The sequence below is a fragment of the Argiope bruennichi genome, chromosome 11 (genome assembly GCF_947563725.1).
Source record: "Argiope bruennichi chromosome 11, qqArgBrue1.1, whole genome shotgun sequence".
Lineage (NCBI taxonomy): Eukaryota > Metazoa > Arthropoda > Arachnida > Araneae > Araneidae > Argiope > Argiope bruennichi.
The window spans coordinates 92,111,019-92,132,360 of NC_079161.1; the positions used below are offsets into that span (position 1 = coordinate 92,111,019).

The 21,342-nt window shown below is 26.9% G+C and overlaps 1 protein-coding gene across 2 annotated transcripts in view; it reads right to left on the reverse strand.

The window, feature by feature from the left end:
- The window catches only part of LOC129957275 (1-phosphatidylinositol 4,5-bisphosphate phosphodiesterase classes I and II-like), a 67,329-nt gene that overhangs the window by 18,505 nt on the left and 27,482 nt on the right, over window positions 1–21,342 (reverse strand). For both annotated transcript variants that reach the window (XM_056069534.1, XM_056069535.1), the window contains exons 15-26: window positions 20,969–21,065; window positions 19,562–19,646; window positions 18,396–18,468; window positions 16,331–16,382; window positions 14,255–14,409; window positions 11,807–11,971; window positions 10,122–10,221; window positions 7,781–7,885; window positions 5,987–6,078; window positions 3,438–3,648; window positions 1,567–1,635; window positions 1,084–1,205 (exon numbers count right to left, since the gene is read on the reverse strand). In XM_056069534.1, coding sequence (XP_055925509.1) covers window positions 1,084–1,205; window positions 1,567–1,635; window positions 3,438–3,648; window positions 5,987–6,078; window positions 7,781–7,885; window positions 10,122–10,221; window positions 11,807–11,971; window positions 14,255–14,409; window positions 16,331–16,382; window positions 18,396–18,468; window positions 19,562–19,646; window positions 20,969–21,065 — 1,326 coding nt within the window. The remainder of the gene's footprint in view (window positions 1–1,083; window positions 1,206–1,566; window positions 1,636–3,437; window positions 3,649–5,986; window positions 6,079–7,780; window positions 7,886–10,121; window positions 10,222–11,806; window positions 11,972–14,254; window positions 14,410–16,330; window positions 16,383–18,395; window positions 18,469–19,561; window positions 19,647–20,968; window positions 21,066–21,342) is intronic.

Sequence of the window (21,342 nt, forward strand, 5' to 3'; positions counted from 1 at the left end):
CAAGTACCATATGCCATATCACTTGACAAAGTACGACAAAAAAAAAAAATACTTGGGTTCATTCATATTACCATCAATTCAAATTTGACTCGATTTATTTATTTATATGTGGTGGCAATAAGTATCCCTGCTTGGGGCATTCTTATGAGGAAAGCAGTGAACATAACATCTTCCTATTCAGATGAGAGATATGAGATGGTTATTAATTTTATTGTTGGCCCTGAAGCAAGGTGGAAACAACAAAAACCCTTTTTGAAACATATGTAAGTTCTGTCTTTTGTTTGTATCATAACTAACAGTTTTGTAGTATAAACAGATAATGTTTAAAAATCAAAAAGGTAACAAGTTTAATTACCAACATCTCATATTCTGTTCATTGGTACAGTCATGTTATATTTTCTTACTTTGAATCCATTGCAGCAATTCAATTTTATTTAGCAGCCTTTATTTTGAGGTAATTTTTTTTTCTGTATAATAAATATGTATAAATCATTTTTTAATGATTTGATACATATATCTCCTAAACATGAAGGCATTACATCCACTGCTTCGTTCCCCAAAGCATTCTAATAGAGACACTTTCATCTGAATTAGTTACCATGAGCCTAAATCGAAATGTTTACTTTGTTAAATTTAAGGTAATCGTTGTTTGAAGCTATATAAGATTTGTATGCATTTCCAAGCTCCCCCACCTGCTTTTTTTCCCTTGTTGCACCAGTGCTTCTCTAATATTGGCCATGAAGTTTATTCCATAAACTTTTTAAAAGCACTTAAGAATCAAACTTATTATCTAATCTTCAGAAAGAATATACATGTCATTTAAAGAATTGATTGTCTACTCCTTTATCAGAAGGAGTACATTATATTTAATATACATTTATATATTAAATTCAGCTGTATGATTAAAACTTAAGAGCACATATTTTTTTCATGCCATGCAAATAAGTATGCGAAATTTCATAGAAAACATTGCAAATTAAATAATAAGATTCTTTAATTATTGAGCTAATATCCTAAGTGTATGAATATTATCAAGAAACGTAAACAGAGAAATAATGTTAAAACAGAGGAAACATTTATCACCTTATCATGCTTTTTCCTGACCGCTTGAAGCTCTTTTTCCAGTTTTGCCATAACTTTTAGAACTGACTTGTGCTCTCTGATTTTTTCCAAAGGCTCAGCTGTAATGTTGGCTTCTTCTGATTCTGTAAATAAAAACATTTTAAACATGTAAATAAAAACATTCAAAGTTTAAAATGTGTAAAGCAATTTAAAATTCAAAAGATATTTACATGAAATATGTAATAAGTAAATATAAAAATACGTATAATAAAAATAGACACAAGAAATGATACAATGATTAAAATATACATTCATTTTTAATAAACACACATTCCTTTAAGATTAAACATAACCATTACAAAAAAAAAAAAAAAATTTAATTCTTAAAATCTGATTTTTTTCCCGCACAAATCTGTTTCTTAAATTTAATATTAATGATAATATATTTTAAAATATTTCAGAGATCCTTACAGTTGTATTCAATTTTAAAAATATAAAACCTACCTAAAAGTGAAGGAATTTTTTCTTGTGCATTTTCATCTGATAGACTTCTTACAGATTGAGCAAGCCCTCCTGAAACAGATATGCCAATGTTTAGTAATAAGTCATTATAATAACAATAATAAAAAGTTAGTCACATTCTATTTAGATGCTTAATAATAATTTTGGAAAAAATGATAAAATTCCAAATTTCTTATTTCCAAAACTGATATACAATTTTTGAAATAATTTAATTTTTTATATAATTAATATAACATTTCAAAACATAAGTAAATTTTTTTATACTAAATTATACCATTTTTTTACTCTATTGCTGTAAGTATCACCACAGCAACTAATGCAGGGTTATGAGTTTTACCCAGTGACGAAAAAATAATACATTATTTTTTTATATTAATGGTTTTAATAAGAAAAATTAAATTTTGCTAATGGTCCTTATATTATCAAATTTAACAAGAAATTATTTACCTAATGGAAAATATAATTTGTTTCAGAAAAAGCAAAATTGGAATAAGAAAAAAAAAAGCTGAATTTCATATGTAATGGATTATACCAAATATAAATATGATTAGATGAACAATAAAATGAATAAATTTATACAAAAGAAAATTAATTTCAAAAGTAGTGAAAAGCTTCAATTCTAAAAACATTGAAACTTGCATTTCCATGGAAATGATTCAAGTCTGTTATTTATCAAAATATATTAATAAATAAAATATTAAACTGACTCCAATCTTGATAAAAAAAGAAAGAAAAAAAAAACATTTGTCTCTTCAACAATTACAAACATGACACTTATGTAATCCAGATGTAAACTTTAAGTATCATATATAATTTGCATTTTACTTAATTATAGTACATATGCTTCATATAAACACCTTAAATTATGTGAAATATCTTCAGACATTATATTTTAACAGGAAATAAAAAAAAAACCTTTTAATAGCCACATCAAAGGTATTTATAAAAAAAAAATTCTCTGAATTAAAGTGTATAAAGCTATTTTAATTATAACGATAGTGATCAACATTGACTAGAAAAAACTATTGGAAGTGTTCTTCCCAAAATTCTTGCATCTTTCTAATAAATGCACTTGTAAATTATTAATTGTATGCCATTGATGAACAAAAGTTACATAAGAGCTTATTGGAGAGCATCTTTGCAAATTAATCACTGGGGTGTGGTTAGTATACAAACTCTATAAAATTGAATCTGTATTTTAGATATCCTCTATTGGATCAAGTGAAATTAAAATTTGCCACAAAGCTACAAATGTAATTATAAAATCACATACAAAACTTTATAAATTTAAGCCCCAATTCAATACCTTTTTGGGTTTTCATACTTGCAAGTTTGTAAAATACAGACTGGCAGAAAGTTAATCCCATTGTTCCCCATTTAGGCAAATCATCTACAATTTAGGCAAAACAGTTATATAACAAAGTTTTAGCCACAAAATGTTCTCAAGAGGTTAAATGAAATATGACTAACATGCTATTGTGTAACTTCAGAATATTGCTGAAGTCCAATTATCTCTAAATGAAAATTCCAAAATGGTTTCCCATATAGATGAGTTTAGTTTAGTTATATTAATGTTTTGTTTTAAAGCAACACTAGAGCTACCTTGGGATGGACCTCGTAATTTTGAACCACGATCAGATGACGACAACAATACCTGAGCTTACATACCTTGCCCAAACTTCCACACCACACCAGTGGGAGGATGTTTGGCTTCGATGGATTTAACGTGTACCAGACCTGCTCACACAAAGATTCTTCGGTGGAATCAGGTCTCAAACCTGAAACCCTCCAGTTCCGAAACCTTACCACAAGCGACTGCGGCCTTTCCTTATAGATGAAGGAAATATTCTTACTTCTTAGTGTTTCTTGACGCTTGAGAGCAGGCATCGCTGCAGGAGAAGTGCTCCCGGAAGTCATCCTCTGAATGTTGCCATTCACAGTGTTGTGTCTGGAAGATCCTCTGGAATCTGACTTGTCCTCCTTGCTGGCACTCTGACGTCCAGAATCGGAACAGACACTCAGCTTTGCGGGAGATCGCCCAGACTCCTTCTCATCCTCCAAGTTCTATAAATAGTTGAAATCATTTCATAATTTAATCCATGTAATTTCCATACCAAATCAGTAACATATTTATACCACTTAAACATGCATTTTTAGAATCAAGATGACTCTGTGATCCCATTTTGACAGATAAATGCTAATTTTGTTTTTAAAAATCAGTATAATGATAGAGAATTTTCTAACACAGTTTACAAAGAACAAGGAGTAAAAATGCTATTTCTTTACACCTGCAGCATTTTAAAACAACCTGTCAAGCATTTGAATATCTTTTTAATTCAGTCTTTCAAATATAAAATATTTTTTATTAATTAAAAATCATAAGATATTTAATAGTCCAAAGAAAGAATAAAAAAAATTAAATTAAATTAGCTGTGATTGACTTTTTTCCATTATATGCAGCTACGCTTATAAGCGAAACATTACAATAATGTAAATATTAATTTAGTATCAGGAATTATTTCAAATTCAACAAAATTTTCTCTGTCTTCTATACACCCAAACTTTTGAAATATAAAATTATTATTTTTTGACACACTGTAAAGAGATTTTTGTATAAATTGATAAAATAATCAAGAAATAGAAAAGAAACATATTTAAACAACAAACATTTATTAAAAAGAAAGAAAATTCATAAATTGTTTGCATGCAACAGAGACACATAATCCAGAACTATACGATGAATTTTCTTCAAATTTTGCTCCCACATCTTATGAAGATAAGGAAGAGTTTTGTGAAGATCACACTAAATTAATTAAAAATTGTTTTTTTCCATTGATGTGCCCAAGATTTTATAGTTAGAATTGCCATTCCTACTAAATGGAACTATTATAGAAATTTCTAATTGAATTATTTTATCTGCCACAAAGCTGCCATTTAAAATATTCAACTAAATTTTGTAACATACTTTCAATATTATTAATAATTCATGGAAAAAATTAGACTTTTAACAATTGTTTCGCTTAACTACTAATATTTATATTCTACTTTTGCATATATTCATTAAAAAGTAACAAAAAAATAGTTCACAATAAGAAGTTTTAGTGTATAATTATATTTCACATAAAATTATGCTCCACTTTAAAAATGGTATATGCAAGACGATCAATAATGTCCTTTTAAGCCCTTTAAATGGCATCTCACAACCAAAAAAAAATTATTGAATTATTGAGACAAGTTACAATACCTTTAATAGTGAAATAAAGAAGTTACAAAAAATAAAAAAGTATTAGAATAAAATCTAAATTGAATATTTATGCTATACCATAATAAAAAAATACAAGAAAAAGTTTCACAGAGTAAAAAAAAATCTGTATAACTAGTGGAGATATTTGATAAATACAGGAATTTTCCATGCCTTGAAAAAGGCCTTGCCCAAAACTGAAAAATGCATGCTCAGATCAACCCTAATGCATTTCTCAGATTTTTTTTTTATATTTATTTTTTATTTACTTTCTTTGTTACTTAAATTTTACTTCATGTTTACTTAACTCAGAAAAACTCTGTGATAATATTGGAGAAAATATTTTTCAATTTTAGGACAAATCTTTATTCTGGTCATTAAAAGTTCATAATTTTAATTGTAATATCTTTGATAATTTTTCAGATAACACCATGAAACATTTCCTGTTTTTATTATGGTATAGTGTATATTTTTCTAACTGTACTTTTTGGTCAATATCCTTTATTTTTTGTTTTATTTTGCTGCTAGGAGCTCCATACTTGTCTCTCAATAAATACAGCATAGTCACTTTATTATGGGTACACATTACTTTCTTGGCTATACAAGATGCCATTTTGAATTAAAAGGTTTAAACAGATAATTACAATACATATTTTTTAAAGTTAATTTTCTTTCAGTTGCTAATATTAAATATATTTGTAATTTTATTTATTTATTTGCATAGAATGTTGATATTACATAAGCTTTAATATCCAATTAGAAATATGAAAGATACAACCTTTATTATATTTTAAATGTTTCAAATATCGCCCCCAAATTTTGAAATGTAGAGATAATATATTTTATTTAAAGTTTTATGACAGTTAAATAGTTAATTTTTTTACTAATTAAAATGCTGAAAATATTTTCATTTTGAATGCTGTTCGTAAAAAAAAACAATAATAAATACTAAACAAAGCATAAAGTATGATTACTTCCACCATTTTCATTATTTCTATACTGTGTGCATTTTAATCATGAACAAATATTATATGATGAGATATTACAAAATATATAAATGAATTTATTATAATAAAATTTATGAAATAATTCTGCACAAAGTTAAAATAAAACAATTCATAGATAACTTCACTTTTAGTAAATATGATTTTAAATTCTTACATCATCATCATCTGTTAGAGCCATCAGCTGGCGTGCATGCTTCTCCATTATGGACTGATAAGCTATTGGATTTGCTAAGGCATCAGCTAATTCTAAAATAATAAGTTATAGAATAGTATTACTAGAAGAGGTAAACTAATACAAATCAAATATTTAAATATGCAAAATTTAAAAGTATATTTAATAAAAAAAAAAACATTTGTTACAGCACTGTTGCCATTAGAGCATACATTTTACAAATTTGTTTATACAATGCCCTTGAGCAATTCAATAAATCTAAAAATATCCTAAAACTAAAAAAAAAAAACATTTTCGGATTTCTTTTTTAATTCAATAAATAAAAAATCAGATAAAAAATATATTCATCAGTTACAACATCTCTAATGGTTTAAATAAATGTAATCAAACGATTAATGTAATCCTGCAATAATATTTAGTTAATAAAAGTTTCTGTGGCCCTATCTGATAATAAAAAGGGATCATTTTTTAAAAATGTAAATAGAAATAAAAACTTTGGTTAAGTTCTCCAAAAATTAAATATTAAAAAATATTTTTTTTTTAAATCAGTTAATAAGGTTATTTTATTATTATTATTATTATGAAATATCAATTCTCAATTCACTTAGTCCTAAGCTGTTTTTTTTTTCTTTGTCCCCCCCCCCTTTTCTACTACATAATTGGGTGACATTTTCAATTTCAGAACTGAGCTGCCCTGCTGATTCAAATTCTTAAATACTTGTGGTATTTATGAATTTTGTGTAATTTTTGTGTTGAATCACAATGCTTTAGAATGATTTAACATTAACCTACAGGTTTCAGAAATGATAATTCAATGCACAGATAACATATAGACAAAATGTGTTCATCAACATCATTTAAAATTTAAGAATATGCACAATAAACTAAGACAATACATCATTAGAATTGATTATTTATACTCAAATTATTTATAGCCACATTCAATCATTTGGAAGAATCATGAGGAACTTTCATTAAGAATCCAGTTGTTATTCAAAATCCTTACATAACAAGGGTTAATAGATATTTGTGTAGCTGTAATGGCTTTGTTATGCCAAGGAAGACCAAATATTATGCAAAAAACTATATTGCAGTATATGTTTGCAAATATTAATGTTTACTAATATTATAGAAAAATCATTTTCATGTTTTGTAATTTATACTTCTCATGAATCCATAGCATTGTTAAATATATGTTTTAAAAAATTGATGATTTCAATGAATTGATAAATTTTGATTTCTTATTGATAAAATAAAAATTAGGCATTCTTATCAAAGCACAAAAAAAATCAGTTAAAAAAATTTCAACTTATAATAGAAAGGAAATTTGCAATATATATATATATATATATATATTTAAATGGGGGTTCAGATAAAAGAGAAGGAAAGTCCTCCTGTTCTTCATTTTCACGTTATTGTATGAAAAAATATATTATCCATTTTGACAACTCACAGGTTATGTACTCTTGCCGATGACCATTATTAGTAAATCTAGTAATTCCTTATTAGATATGAAAATAAAATTATCTATAAGATTATTAAAATAATGAATGGTGCATTATAATATTTGCACTAGTTCATGAGCAAAGCAATAAATTCTATTATGCACCATTTGTTCTACACATCGGGAAAGTGTTGATTATGAAGTCTTAATTCAATATTTATATCAATAATATGCTTTGATTCTAGTGAATTATTTCATTATTTTGGACAAACTAGTAAAAACCGGAAAAAAATTAAAATCCTATAAACGTTCATATTTAAAGTGAAACATACCAGAAAATCCATCTGGAACATAATCCTTCACTGTGATCTGTACAAAAAGCATATGAAACTGAAGAGGTTGACCAGATTCGTTACGAAGGGATATATGGCGATAACCTGAAATGTTAATAATCTTCAAACCTCATTAAATATTTCACAAATAATAATCCTCATGATACATGTATTTATAAATGAAGCTCTAATACTTTGCATAAATATTCAAATATATTACACAGATTGTTAAGAAGCATTTAAATAAAATAATAATCCACTGAAAGCAAGCATTCAAAATAACCAAATTTATGTAAGACAATAAAAAAACATTTTTTTTAAAGTTTTGTTTAAAATTAATTTTTTTTTATCCAAAAAAAAAAGAGAGTGAAGTAAATGCTACAAAAGCTTTAATAATGTATCTCTAATTCAAATAAATCCCAATAAAATAAAAGATAAATTTTAAAATTTAGTTATATTAAGATTTTAAAAAATTAAACATCCCCTTCATATTATATAATTACTCAGAAATAAACATAATTTTTAAAAATATTTTTATACATAATTTGCAACAATACTTTCTATTGTTGCATTAGAATTCAAATAATTTTCATTGTTAATGTGAATATTTAATTGGTGTTCCCTTTTGATTGTTTTAAACTAAGGAATTTTTCTTATTTATCAATTTTTTTTTTCAATATCTGTAAATAAAGCCCTTTAAGATACTAAGTGCATTAAAAAATATATTCAGTAAGTCAAATGATCCTAGCAGCTAGTTTTTTTTAATAAAAAAATGAAGTTATTGTATTTAATAAAGTACAATTAGATGTTAGATGACAGACTGCATGCTAATATGACATCATTTTACTTGACTCCATCATGGAAGTTTGAAATAAATGCAGCATGTGTAAGGCTGTATTTTTTTCATATTAAAAATAGCAGCTTTAAAAAAAAAAATATTCAATATACAGAAACAATTTTTTTAAATTAAATACAAAACCTTTTAAAAATTTCTGACATTTAGAGATTTTATATATGTGAGTGTCAAACATGCTTAAAGATATAGTATTAGAGTTCTTTAACAATTTATATTCCATATAATTTCAAGAAAATAGTTCCATTTTTATACATTGTTTAGATATCTAAGATAAAAACCATGACAAGTGCAGTATAGAAAACTGAATAGAAAGGCAGAAAAGAGAGGACTGTGAGAAAGACTTCCGAGTTTATACAGGGTGTCCCATAAATATTGGGACAAACTTTAAGGGAAGGTAGGGTACATCACAAGGATTCAGATTTGCATAGCAATCCGTGGTCCGAAACGCCTTCATTCGGCGCTAGGTGGCATTGTTCACAGTAGCATATAAGGAAGCAGACCTGCAATCCCTCAGTCATTTGAGCTGAAATCGCCCACAGAGAAGTACGGAACATTTTACGAACATGGAGCTAGCAGATATGCACCTGATTTATGGATTGGCAGAAGGAACAGCAAGAGCGGCTGAAAGGTTGTATCCGGAATGATATCCACAGAGAGATGCACCAGAAAGCCGGATGTTTAGTAATTTGTATCACAATTTGTCTGAATATAGGTCTTTATGAGGTAATAGACATAGTGAGGACAGGCCATGAGTGACTTAAACTCCCAGGATGGAAGAAAAAGTGTTGGATACCATTAGAAGGACTCCGAGTGCAAGCGTACGAGCCGTCGCTACTGCCATTGGAAGATCTCGGAATAGTGTTCATCGTGTTTTGCAATGTGAAGGCTTACACCCATATCATCTGCAAAGCGTACAGTTGCTGCTCCCCGCAGATTATCCTCCTTGTGAACGTTTTGCACGGTGATATCTCGATCAATGTTGTCAAGATGCAAATTTACCATCCTACGTTTTAATGATAGATGAAGCGTACTTAATGCAAGATGGGATATTCAACTACCACAATTTGCATTTATAGGCTGGCGAGAATCCCCATGGCATCCTATCTGCAGGTGATTGCAGCTCAAATGACTGAGGGATTGCAGGCCTGCTTCCTTATATGCTACTGTGAACAACGCAACCCAGTGTCAAATGAAGTAATTTCGGACCACGGGTTACTATGCAAATCTGAATCCTTGTGATGTACCCTACATCCCCTTAAAGTTTGTCCCAATATTTATGGAACACCCTGTATAGTTTCAAAGAAGAATCTGTCAACATTATGTTTTAATTCTATGAGAAAAATAACAAGCTGCACAATCCAAATGTTAAAAAACAGAAAAGCCAAGATTAAAAAATTAGACAAATAGAATGAGGACTAATTAGACATTATAAGGGAGTTTGAATGTAAATGTCTCAAGAAATTAAAAATGGAAAAAAAAAATTACCAGGCCTCAGCCCTACAACTGGCAACACTCGGTGACCAATAAATTTTCCACTTTCCTCATAAGCTGTGATCCTCAGGCAGGCTAAATCAGGTAAAACCACCTATAAAAGAGAAAAATCATTATAAATATTTTTTAACTAAACTTAAAAATATCTTATTTACTAAGGAAAAAGTATAAGGCAGAAATTCTATAAATAACTGAAATTTTCAAAAATGAATGGAAAATTAATTTTTGGTGTCACATCTTGATTATTAAATAATAAATAGCAAACTGCAACTTATAAATTATTGGTTGACTTTTGAAGCTACATATAAGTGAATCTGAAGAAAAAATTTTTCTAATAAATGATAGTGTATGTATGTCTGTGTGCACGCAAATAAACGAGAGAAACGAATTCTTAATGTGATAAATACATATTTTATTACATCCTATATTATTTTATAATTCAGAAAATCATATTTGCCAATAATTCAAAAATAATTTTTCAAATGTTATGAAGAGCCAAATTTGACACTTTCATTCCAAAGAATTTTAAGCTCTTCATTGATATTACTATTCATATTTTGTAATTAAATTTATTTCAAGAAATTAAAAAAAATTACAAAAATTCTACAAGTAAACAACAACAAAAAATTAGCATTCTCAAAGTCAGATCTAATCAAAATCATACAATAGCTGTTTAAAAGGTACTTGAAATTACAAAGTCAAGGGATGCTTAATTTGTTTATATTAGTCTAAAGGAGATGCATTTTTAACAATATTAAAAATGAAAAAAGAAAAGATACTTGACTTTCATATCAAATCTCCTCCTTACTATCCCTATATATTTTACTATATCTAAATAACTTTTGAACTCAAGTTTTAAGAAAAGAGAAACAATGAAGAATATCAGCTGTCATTTTAATCTTATTTCAATATCCTATCATTAAGGATACTAAATATAATGACTTATAATAGGAAAAGTTTAAGCATAATTTATAAAAATGTCAATCTGCTTATCTTTCTAGTCTGAAAAGTATAAAAATATAAAATTTAAAGTATTATAATTTTTTTTATCATATTATACTTTTATACATTAATAATATTTCTTCCACATAAACCACATAATTATTTTCTTCTTCTGCATAAAAGTAAAAATTAAAAACATAACAATAATCACCAAAATATATTTGTATATATAAAAAAAGTATTGAAATGATAAAAAAAAAATGGATTCTGGATGTAAAAGTGTACATACTGATAACAATTCAAGGAGGAAAAAAAAAAAAAAAAAAAAAACCTGAGAAATTCAGCATTATTTGAGTAACAGATATAATATATTTTTTAAATATCATTTATTTTGGCTGTAATCTAGATTTTGTGTTATATGAAGATATCATGAAACATATGAATTTTATGCCAATGAAAATTTTTTTCAGGTTTTTTTCTAATATAAATTGGAATAATTTTATATTGAATAACATTATTTTTCCTTTTTTTAAAATTTGTAGCATGATTAGTAAAAAATCACTGGTGCATGATCATGTTTACTGAAACACCAAAAATGTTAAAATACACAATATATGTATATTCTTTAAAAAATTTATATCTCTGAACTAAGAATTCCTTTTAAGAGATTCAGGAGCTAAAATGTTAAATGAATTTTGATTAACATTTTACAAAATTGAAATCCAGAAAATAATTACTTTTTTAAAAACAAAAGGCTCTTCATCATACATAGGGTTTATTCCATTATTAGGCACTGTCTTGGTTCGAAATCTCCGACGTACAGTATCGGCTGGCAAACCATACATGTCCACCTCCACATATGTACCCACTCTCTTATCTGTTAGCAGCTGACCTGAAATGATCTGGAATAAAGAGAATTATTCATTTCTAATCAAAATTAGGCTTATTTAGAACAGAAAATTTAGGTAAAAACTAGGGAATAAAAATTGGAAAATAAAGGATTAGTTTAAAGCTCTTTTTCAGAAATAACAGGATAATATAAAACATTTAAGAGATGATGAAGAAAAGAAAAAACATCCAACTTTTTATCATATAGACAGTGCTATTTTTTCACGGAAAATTGTTGCAATACTCAAGAACTATAGATTCAAATTCTCTTCCCCACACAGTATAATCTAATCTGTTTCTACACTCACCACCCAACAGATAGCTTTGATACCCTTCATATTGTATTATCCAATATATGAAGAATATATTTACTGGAAATGTTAGAAAATGAATAACTACCACAATAATTATAAGATTAACATCCTAACTTGAAGATACATGAGGTCTATTTTGGGATGGATTTCATCATTTTGAACCATGGTCAGGTGAGAAACACATCTTGGCTTACAAATTCCTCTCCAAACTTCTACATTATTATATATATGTACAAGATTTTCCATAGAATCAGGTCTCAAACTAAACACTCTCCAGCCCCAAAGACAAGGCTAACACATGACCACTATATCCCAATGTGACTGTTTGACTGCAATCAGCGATTGATCTTATATCCCAGATTCATAAAGAAGGAGGAAAACATTTTGTTTCTTTGAAAACATGCCTATTGAATAAAGTCAAAAGCTCCTTTAAAATCGCATATTGTCCACTATAATAACATGCTTAAAAGTGCAGACGTAATCATAATTTCTGAGGATATGAACAGTTTACTTAAAATTTTTACAGGGAAAATAATCTTCAGAATCAGATCCCAAGTCATTGTCATATAAATTCCAACTGCTAATTTCATGACACAATTCAAACTTTTCGTTATATAATTAATTTCTTTCACTTTTGTAAATAGAAGTTTTTCTAAGAAATATCTTTTCTTACATTACAAATAACTAAGTATTTTTTAAAGTTGATAGATTTTTATTGTTAAGTTGCATTTTATTTTAGGACAATTGATTATTTTAAATTGAAACAATACTAATAAATGAGCTCATCCAAAAAGGCAAATATTACTCACAATTATAAATTACATACATTTATGAGACTCTGATCCAATCGAACACATTTATTTCTAAATGCCATAAAAATATTTTAAGTTCTTTCATGCATTTATACACAAGTCACATAACTCCAAGTTGAAACCTCAACTCATTTTGGTAAATAAAGAAGCCTTGATTGGAAGGCAAAAATAAAATCTCAAAATTTAATGAAAAGACTTGATGAAAAGTGTGAGTATGTGTGCATCATATAAAAGATATTCTGATAGTATCAAAACAGTCTGACATATCTTATATTCATTTTAATTTCTCTATTCCTAATTCAATTTAGATTTTTAAAAAAAAGATTAAAAAAGAGAAGATTGAAATTTACACACTGGAAGATAAGCAAAGCTAAAGATGTTAAAGATTTAAACAATTAATTGGTATCCAGATTTTGAGCTAATTTCTTCTACATTAGAATATAATTTTTATTTCATATTCAAATATATTAAATTTTTGCCATGTCATTTAGCTCGATGAAATCCTGGCCCATATGGCAGGAGACAATGCTAACAGGTCAGAGCAATGCATGTTAACAGTATCAGAAGGAATACAGATATATGATGCAGCTCTTGTATAATTAAAAACTAATTAAATTTTTTATATATATTTTATATATTAAATACTAAAGAAAACAACACACACATAAATAATGAAATGGCAGAGAGACATCAGGTGGGACATTGCCAGAATGAATTTAACGATACCTGAAAGTAGACAAAATATTGGAAGAAAACCATTAATAAAAATAAATGGAACTGATAATGAATTTTTTTAATGCTGTTTACAGTTTTTTATACCAACAGCTACTAATTCATATATACAGACAACTGACTCATGCATAATTAACGGATATATAAAGCTACAAATACATTCCCATGTCTGAATAGTATATAAATCATAATAGATCGATAGCCTGATATAATAGAAATAGATAGCCTGATTTCAATTCTATGAATCTGCCTCATGAAATATTTTTTCCATTTCCCATTTTCAGATCATCATTCCATGAGCCTTATGCATGATGAGCATGTTTGATCTGTATTTATTTCCATGAGTGTGACTAATGATATTTATGTTTGATTCAAAATTGTTATCATAAATCACACTTGTCCAAATATGGTAAGGGGTTAATAAAAATCATTTACATACCTTTATAGATACTGTTCCAGCTATGATCCCGTCAACAGTGGATTCTGTAAAAGGATCAAACTTCTTGTCTTTCCTTCTCATAAAATGAGGCTTCAATAGATAGCCACTTCTTCCATTGTATTCAAAAATTCCCATATTCAGCTGCATCCCCAAGTCTAAAATTAAAACAATAAAAAAAAAATATATGAAGCTTTTCAGATATCATAAAATTAATAGAAAATAAAAAGTCTCTGTAAACCAAATGTTACACCAGGTCAGATGTCAGCGGCCGATCCCAAAACATAACTCTTTAAGCACATTTGTTGTTGTTGTTTCTTAAGGCACTTGTCATAGACAAGCACACTGATGACGCCAGCGATTTTAAGCCGAGAGAGCTTCTCTTGTTTTCAATAGCGCCATCTAGGGCCAAGAGTATGTCTTAGCTACTCATGCATTACATTTGCTTGCACAACCCCTTTTTACAGAGGGCACATTCACACATCTCACAGAAAGAACACAAAAGAAGAACAACCATGCCCGAACTCGGGACGTCCAGATCACGGGGAAGACACACTACTCCTATGCCAGGACGATGACTAGGCACATTTAACTGGGGAGTTTAAAGAACAACACCACTTATTCTGATTTTCCTTATTAATTCCTGAAATGTGCAACAATATACCATTTTTCAAATTAGGACACAGACAATATCTTTTAACTTCACAATCAGGTCTCTAATGGCAAATTAAATATTAAATTATTTTTATCATCTTTAGGTTTGCATACTTATATAAGCAAATTGTTTATTAAAAAGAAACCTAAATGCTATTTAAGAACCAAATCATTGATGTCAATTTTATCCTATGCTTTAAGAGGAAAACAAATAGCTACAAACATATAAAACAGCAGCTTTCTCAGGAAACAAAAATTCAATTATCACATTAATTCAAAAGTAAATTTTTATGCACTGCTCTTTTTACAACTTTTTTTAACCTTCAAGAGTAACTTTTTATGCGATTCTTTTTTATTTTATTATAACTTAATATTATGTTTAATAAACAGTATTGTATATAGTTAAATTATTCCTATTTGTACAAATATATTTATGCCTCTGATGAAATTTTAAACAGTCACAAAATTTTAGAATGATATTCTTTTGTTTAAAAGTTTGTTGATTTCAATATTAGATTATTTTTTCACCATCAAATATTGGATATAAAGTAATTCCTCAATTAAAAAGATTATAAATATATTCATGATCATTATTTTAAAAATATATAAGTATGAAACAAATATATAAATGATAATCATATAGTTCCAAAAAAAATTTAAAGCTTTGAATAGCGGAATACTGAATACATAATTGCTCTATCAAAAATCAATTAAAAGTAAAATTTCCTAGGCTTCCTATAAACAAAATCCTTCAAAATACTGGAGTTAAAAATAAAGTACACACAATTAATTAATCACATATTAAGCTTTTCACAAGTGTATACAGAACAAAAATCAATGATGCCAGAAGACACTGAGTTGAAATCTAGTTTAAGGTGACCCCTCACTTTGCTAATGATGCCAACAATGCTAATTCGCCACTCAAGATGGCTGACTAGATAAATAATACTGTAAAATAATTGTTGTCAGCTATCTTGATCTTTAATTTGGGTGAGTTGGCATTGATAGAATCCTTGGTGAGGTAAAAGGGCACTTTAAAATAGATTCTAAGAAATTGTGCTAAAATTAAAGATATCTATAATTTGGTTAGAGCCCTGACTGTGGGCTAAATAAATAATCGAATGTACATTTTCAGAGTTTAATAGCAGCAAAATAGAATGTCTCAATGTCAGTCTGTGGAGAATAAATTTGTATGTAAAATAAAGATTGAATCTTTTCCCAATGGCAACAAAATATCTCATTTGTATCTGTTTAGAAAATTGCTGGAACAAATAGCTATCACACAGACAGATTATTTAAATTAGCACACATTTAACTATTAAATGGAATTTTAAATATCTTATTTTTCCTTTTCACAGGAGCAATATTTATACTTTAATTTAAAATCTGCTATTTAAATCAAAGTAAATAATTAAAAGTAATTACCTAAGGTTTGAAAGTTTAAGGCCACAAGTTGACATCCAGCATTCCAAAATACCTACAAAAAATAACATTAACATCAGCATTATAATTTATTATTTTTATTATGTTATTGCTTTTTTAACAATCAGAAAATTAATAATTTTTAATACTGCTTTGTCTTTATTTTTTCAATTTATGTATGTAGATAACTTAATGCAGTAAATATATTTATTCATGTATGTGCAATGTTTTGTTCATGTTTTCAAAATCATATCATAAAATGCTCAAGTGTCATCATTTAAATTTTCGTCTTTAGAAGTAAATTCATAATCATAGATTTTTGAATTCCTCTCATATCATAAATAACATCTTTCAATATATGCAGTAAAGATACATAAAAAATTTAAATGATTGCATTTCAAATATTTTTGAAAACAAAGGCAAAATTAAAATATAACCATCAAAAGTTTTAAGTAAAGTAATTGCCATAGATATAACGATCAATTGGTGGTATTAATCAAAATAGTAAAGAAAGAATCTCCCATTTTAAATACAAAGAAAATCTGTTGGTTCTAGTTATTAACAATTTGCTCGTAGTAATCAATTTTGATGTCCAGCCAGTTTGGAATAAAAGTTTTATTAGGTTTAATTATGAGGATGATTCTGATTCACTAAAAATATCAACAGACTTTTATGAATAAAAGGTTATGAAGTCTAGTTCAGTGCTATAAATTAAAGACAATTAAAAAACAAAAGGAGGAACAATTTGTCATGCATGCATGAATCGAAGAGATGATGGCGTACAGCATATGGACAATGACGATGATGAGGAGTCATATGACAAACTACCATTAGCCAACAAAATTCTGCAAACCCTTAGACCATTAAGAAAATTAGTCCACTATCATGAAGAATCTATTGCTAATAGGTTCATATGGCAGGCATACCCAATGAACCCTTGATAACCCAATATCTTAATAAATTTTTAACACTATGCTACATGCATGTTTAAATAAAATTATTTTGTTTTGCACTGATAAGACTGGTTTAGATCATTTGAGCCGCTGGTGGTTTTTAAGGTTTTCATGAGTTCATAACATAAATAATATTTAATAATAAATAATTTTTACAAAAGTTCACAAAACAAGTTTTTGCAGGACACCAACACATTGTTGTTAAACAATATAGTGTTAGGAAAATTTTAAAAATATAAATGTATGAATATTTTTCAATCTTGTGCATTGCATCACTTTGTTTGTTTCCATTTAAATGAATAAATAAAATGAAGGATGTTGTGTGAGTTTATTTTTTTTCCCTGCTGCTACCTTACTTTACTTATAGAACTGCATTATTCTTAAAAGCATTTTGGATATATTGATCATTCAGAGCAGTAATCACTCACAGGAAGTATGAATTATTCCCTGAATACTTCTAATTTAACATGATGACAATCATGAACAAAATTTCCAGTTGTAAATTCACCTAACAAGTAGTATCTTAGTTAAGAGTAATATCTGTCTCATAAATTGAATAAGTATACGCTGACAAGAACTTTAGAATTATATACATTCTAAATAGCATAATTGTTAATAAGTGAATCAAAAACGACTCTGTCAAATAAACCTGCAAATAACTATAACAGAAAATTACAATAATAAAAAAGGAATTAACTTAGAATTTATAGAAATTATTATTACTCTCCTAACTGCCGAGTAATAATTTTTACAACCTAAAATGTATAAATATGCTCTTGGGAAATTATTATACATCATTAATTATATAGTAGAAAATTAAAAATACTAAAATTTTGAAAATTGCAAAATACATTTGCAGCTTTGAAATTCTTTTATTTACCTTTTCTTTTCAAATTTTTATTCACTAAATCTTTGCTGATATTTTACATTTTTCATACAGTATATTAATAAACTTTTGGAAAGTATAAAAATTATATTTTCAGTCAAAGAATTAATTACTCTCAAAATATAACAATGCCATTCTCCTTTAAAAAAGGTTTGTGGAAATATATAAAATAATTAATTAAATAGAAAACTATGATAGTAAAATAGAGCAATAAACTCACTATTTATACCTGAGGCATGTAATTACTTGAATCTACACGTGTGCCCTTAGGGTATATACGACTGAGCTGTCTCTTATTATAGCTGTAACAAAAAATTTTCACACATTACATTAAAAAAAATTTTTTTTCATCTATTCACTCTGACTAAATGAAACATGTAATTACTTGAATCTACACATGTGCCCTTAAGGTATACACAACTCAGCTCTTATTGTAGTTATAATAAAAATTACTTTTTTTCAATATGAAAAAAAAGCAGGAAAAATGTTCTAAATAAAATTGCTGCAAGTGTCATACAGATAAAATAAAATAAATCAATTGTTTCTTTAAAATTTTGAATGCTTTTATTTTTTAAAGTTTAATTACAATTTGGCCAGATAAATCTAAAATAATTATACATCATTATAAATTTTAAAAGAGTACAAATAAGAATACAATATGAAAACTAACAAAAAAAATGTTTAAAAAATCCTAAGATTTAAATTTATAAAAAGATTTTACTTAAAAAAAAATTCTGCATGAAAAATAAAAAATAAAAAAAATAAAAAAATTAAGCAAATTAATGCCTGGCAACAATAATTAATCAAGTTGCTAAGACCTTTTAAAATGACTCATAATAATTGAAAAGCTCAGCAAATTTCTTCCCCTATGAAGGTTATAGATTCAAATTGTTACAAAGAAAAAATATATAATAGTATAAAATAAAGTATTTTTTTCAAAATTGTTTTACATTTAATTAGTTTTGATTTTCTGTTCTTAAAACAAATCTACTTCAGAATTTTATTCTTAAATTAAGCATTTAGTAAGTAAAAAATATGAGTTAATAATGAATTATGTTCTCTAGTCAAGGTTTAAATTACAAAATATTATTATAAAAAAGTTAAAAATTACATATATGCAATACTTCTGCTATAAAAAGATATGATTGCATGTAATAAAAACAAAGAAATCCGAAATATCAGTGCATTAAGAGCATCAATTTGATAAATGAAAATTTATAATTATAATGTCATTTAGACATAATGCAGACATCTTAATAAAATCTTGGAAAAATATTTATCCGCTATGTAATAAATACTCCTATGTATATCCCCCTTTACGTAGTAAGTACAGTAAATAAATTCTGATAAATAACAAAAATATTTAAAAAAAAAAATCAGAGAAAATGATCTTACTCTACAAATTCCACGGGATGCTCTTTCAGGAGATTTGTGGCTTGGGTTTCAACAAAGGAAGAAATTTCAAAACATCTGTTGCGTTCTATAATTAAAAAATAATAATACTTCATTGAACATTTAAAAGTAGAATATACCAATCCATCTATATCTATTTATGAAAAATATGTTATAAAAATTGAAATAAATAAGAAAAAAATAATTTACTACTGGCCTATGTAAGACGTATAAGACCCAAGAGATAGGTTATCAATATACTTTAAAATGCCAAATTTCTAATCATGTAGCAAACAAATAAAATGCAAAAAACACAATATCTAATCAAACCCAGATTCTATGCTATCCTCTTTATAGACAATGAGGGTCAACACTTTTTTTTTCTCCATAAAATTCATTTTAAACTTGTATTTACATAAAAAATTTTATGAAACCAGAATTGGCAACTTAAATTAATGAAATACAAATTAGCAAAAATTAAGATTTTTTTGTATTGCTTTTAAAGCATGTAATAAAATGCACTGTTATTCAATTATTTACTTACAATAGTCATAAATAAAAATTTTAAAGAAACAAGCGATTTTCAATATTTTTACAAATAAACTATCATTTTTTTTATCAAACATTATGCATGGATTTCATACATTTATGAAACATATACATAGAATTATTATATAAAATTAAAAATATACTTCACAAAAATCAAGAACAGCACACAAATTTTAATGAAATTTCTGTTATTAAATTTCTGGAGAAAATTTGACAAATACTGATGAATATATTATTAACCCAATTTCAAATAAAAAGGCAGATTTATTCTGTTTAGCTAATTTCTTAAACAATTTTTAATAAAATTTATGCATAAAAATATGTGTTTTCAAAAAATATGTTGATCTAAAAATGAATAGAAATCTAAACGAGTAAGGTTTTTTGCTGTTTCTATATTATTAATTAACTTAAAACATAGTTTGCATATTATTAACTAACACAGTTATGTGTTAAAAGAGTTATGGATTGCAATCCTTGTTTTAGATAATAGAAATTCTTATTTTAACATCCATGCAATGAATTATAGCAGAAATGTACATTTATATCCCATAATTGAACATACTGGGTTTTTCATTTGCAAAAGCTGCAGTGAATTATTTCCTAAAAAATTCCTAAAATATGATTATTTACAGTTAAATTATGTCATACTTTAAAATCCATGCAATGAATCATACCATAAACATACAGTTACATTCCATGATTTGTAATATACTATGTATTTTCATTTACAGTGAATAAGCTGCAATGAATTATTTTCTTAAAAAACTCCAAAAATTGGATTTTTTATGGTAAAATATTTAAGTTTTAAAAAAATTGATACAATCTTTGAGGATTAACAAAAAGAGGCAAATGTTTACTTACTCTCTGCATGTTCAAAGGAATGAAAACGAACAGGTTGTGTATACAGAACAAGCGCAGACATTTCAGCTCCAGCTTCAGATTCCTTAGCTGCAGTTCCCTAATTTAAGAAATTAATCAAAATTGTTTATTTTACCACCAAAAACAACATGCAGAAAGGGGAAAAAACAAAAAAAAACAGCTCAGAGTAGTGGTTATCATGCTTGGATTAAAATCCATATTAATAAATTGCTCTAACAATGCAAGATTTGTTTTGAGTGCTTTCGCTTTCAAAATAACTTTTATTTTAATTTTATAAAATATGGGGTAAATCTAATTAATCTACCACTTCGAGCTAAAATAATTTTTCAAATCCCCATTGCTTGAGTTAAATCTAA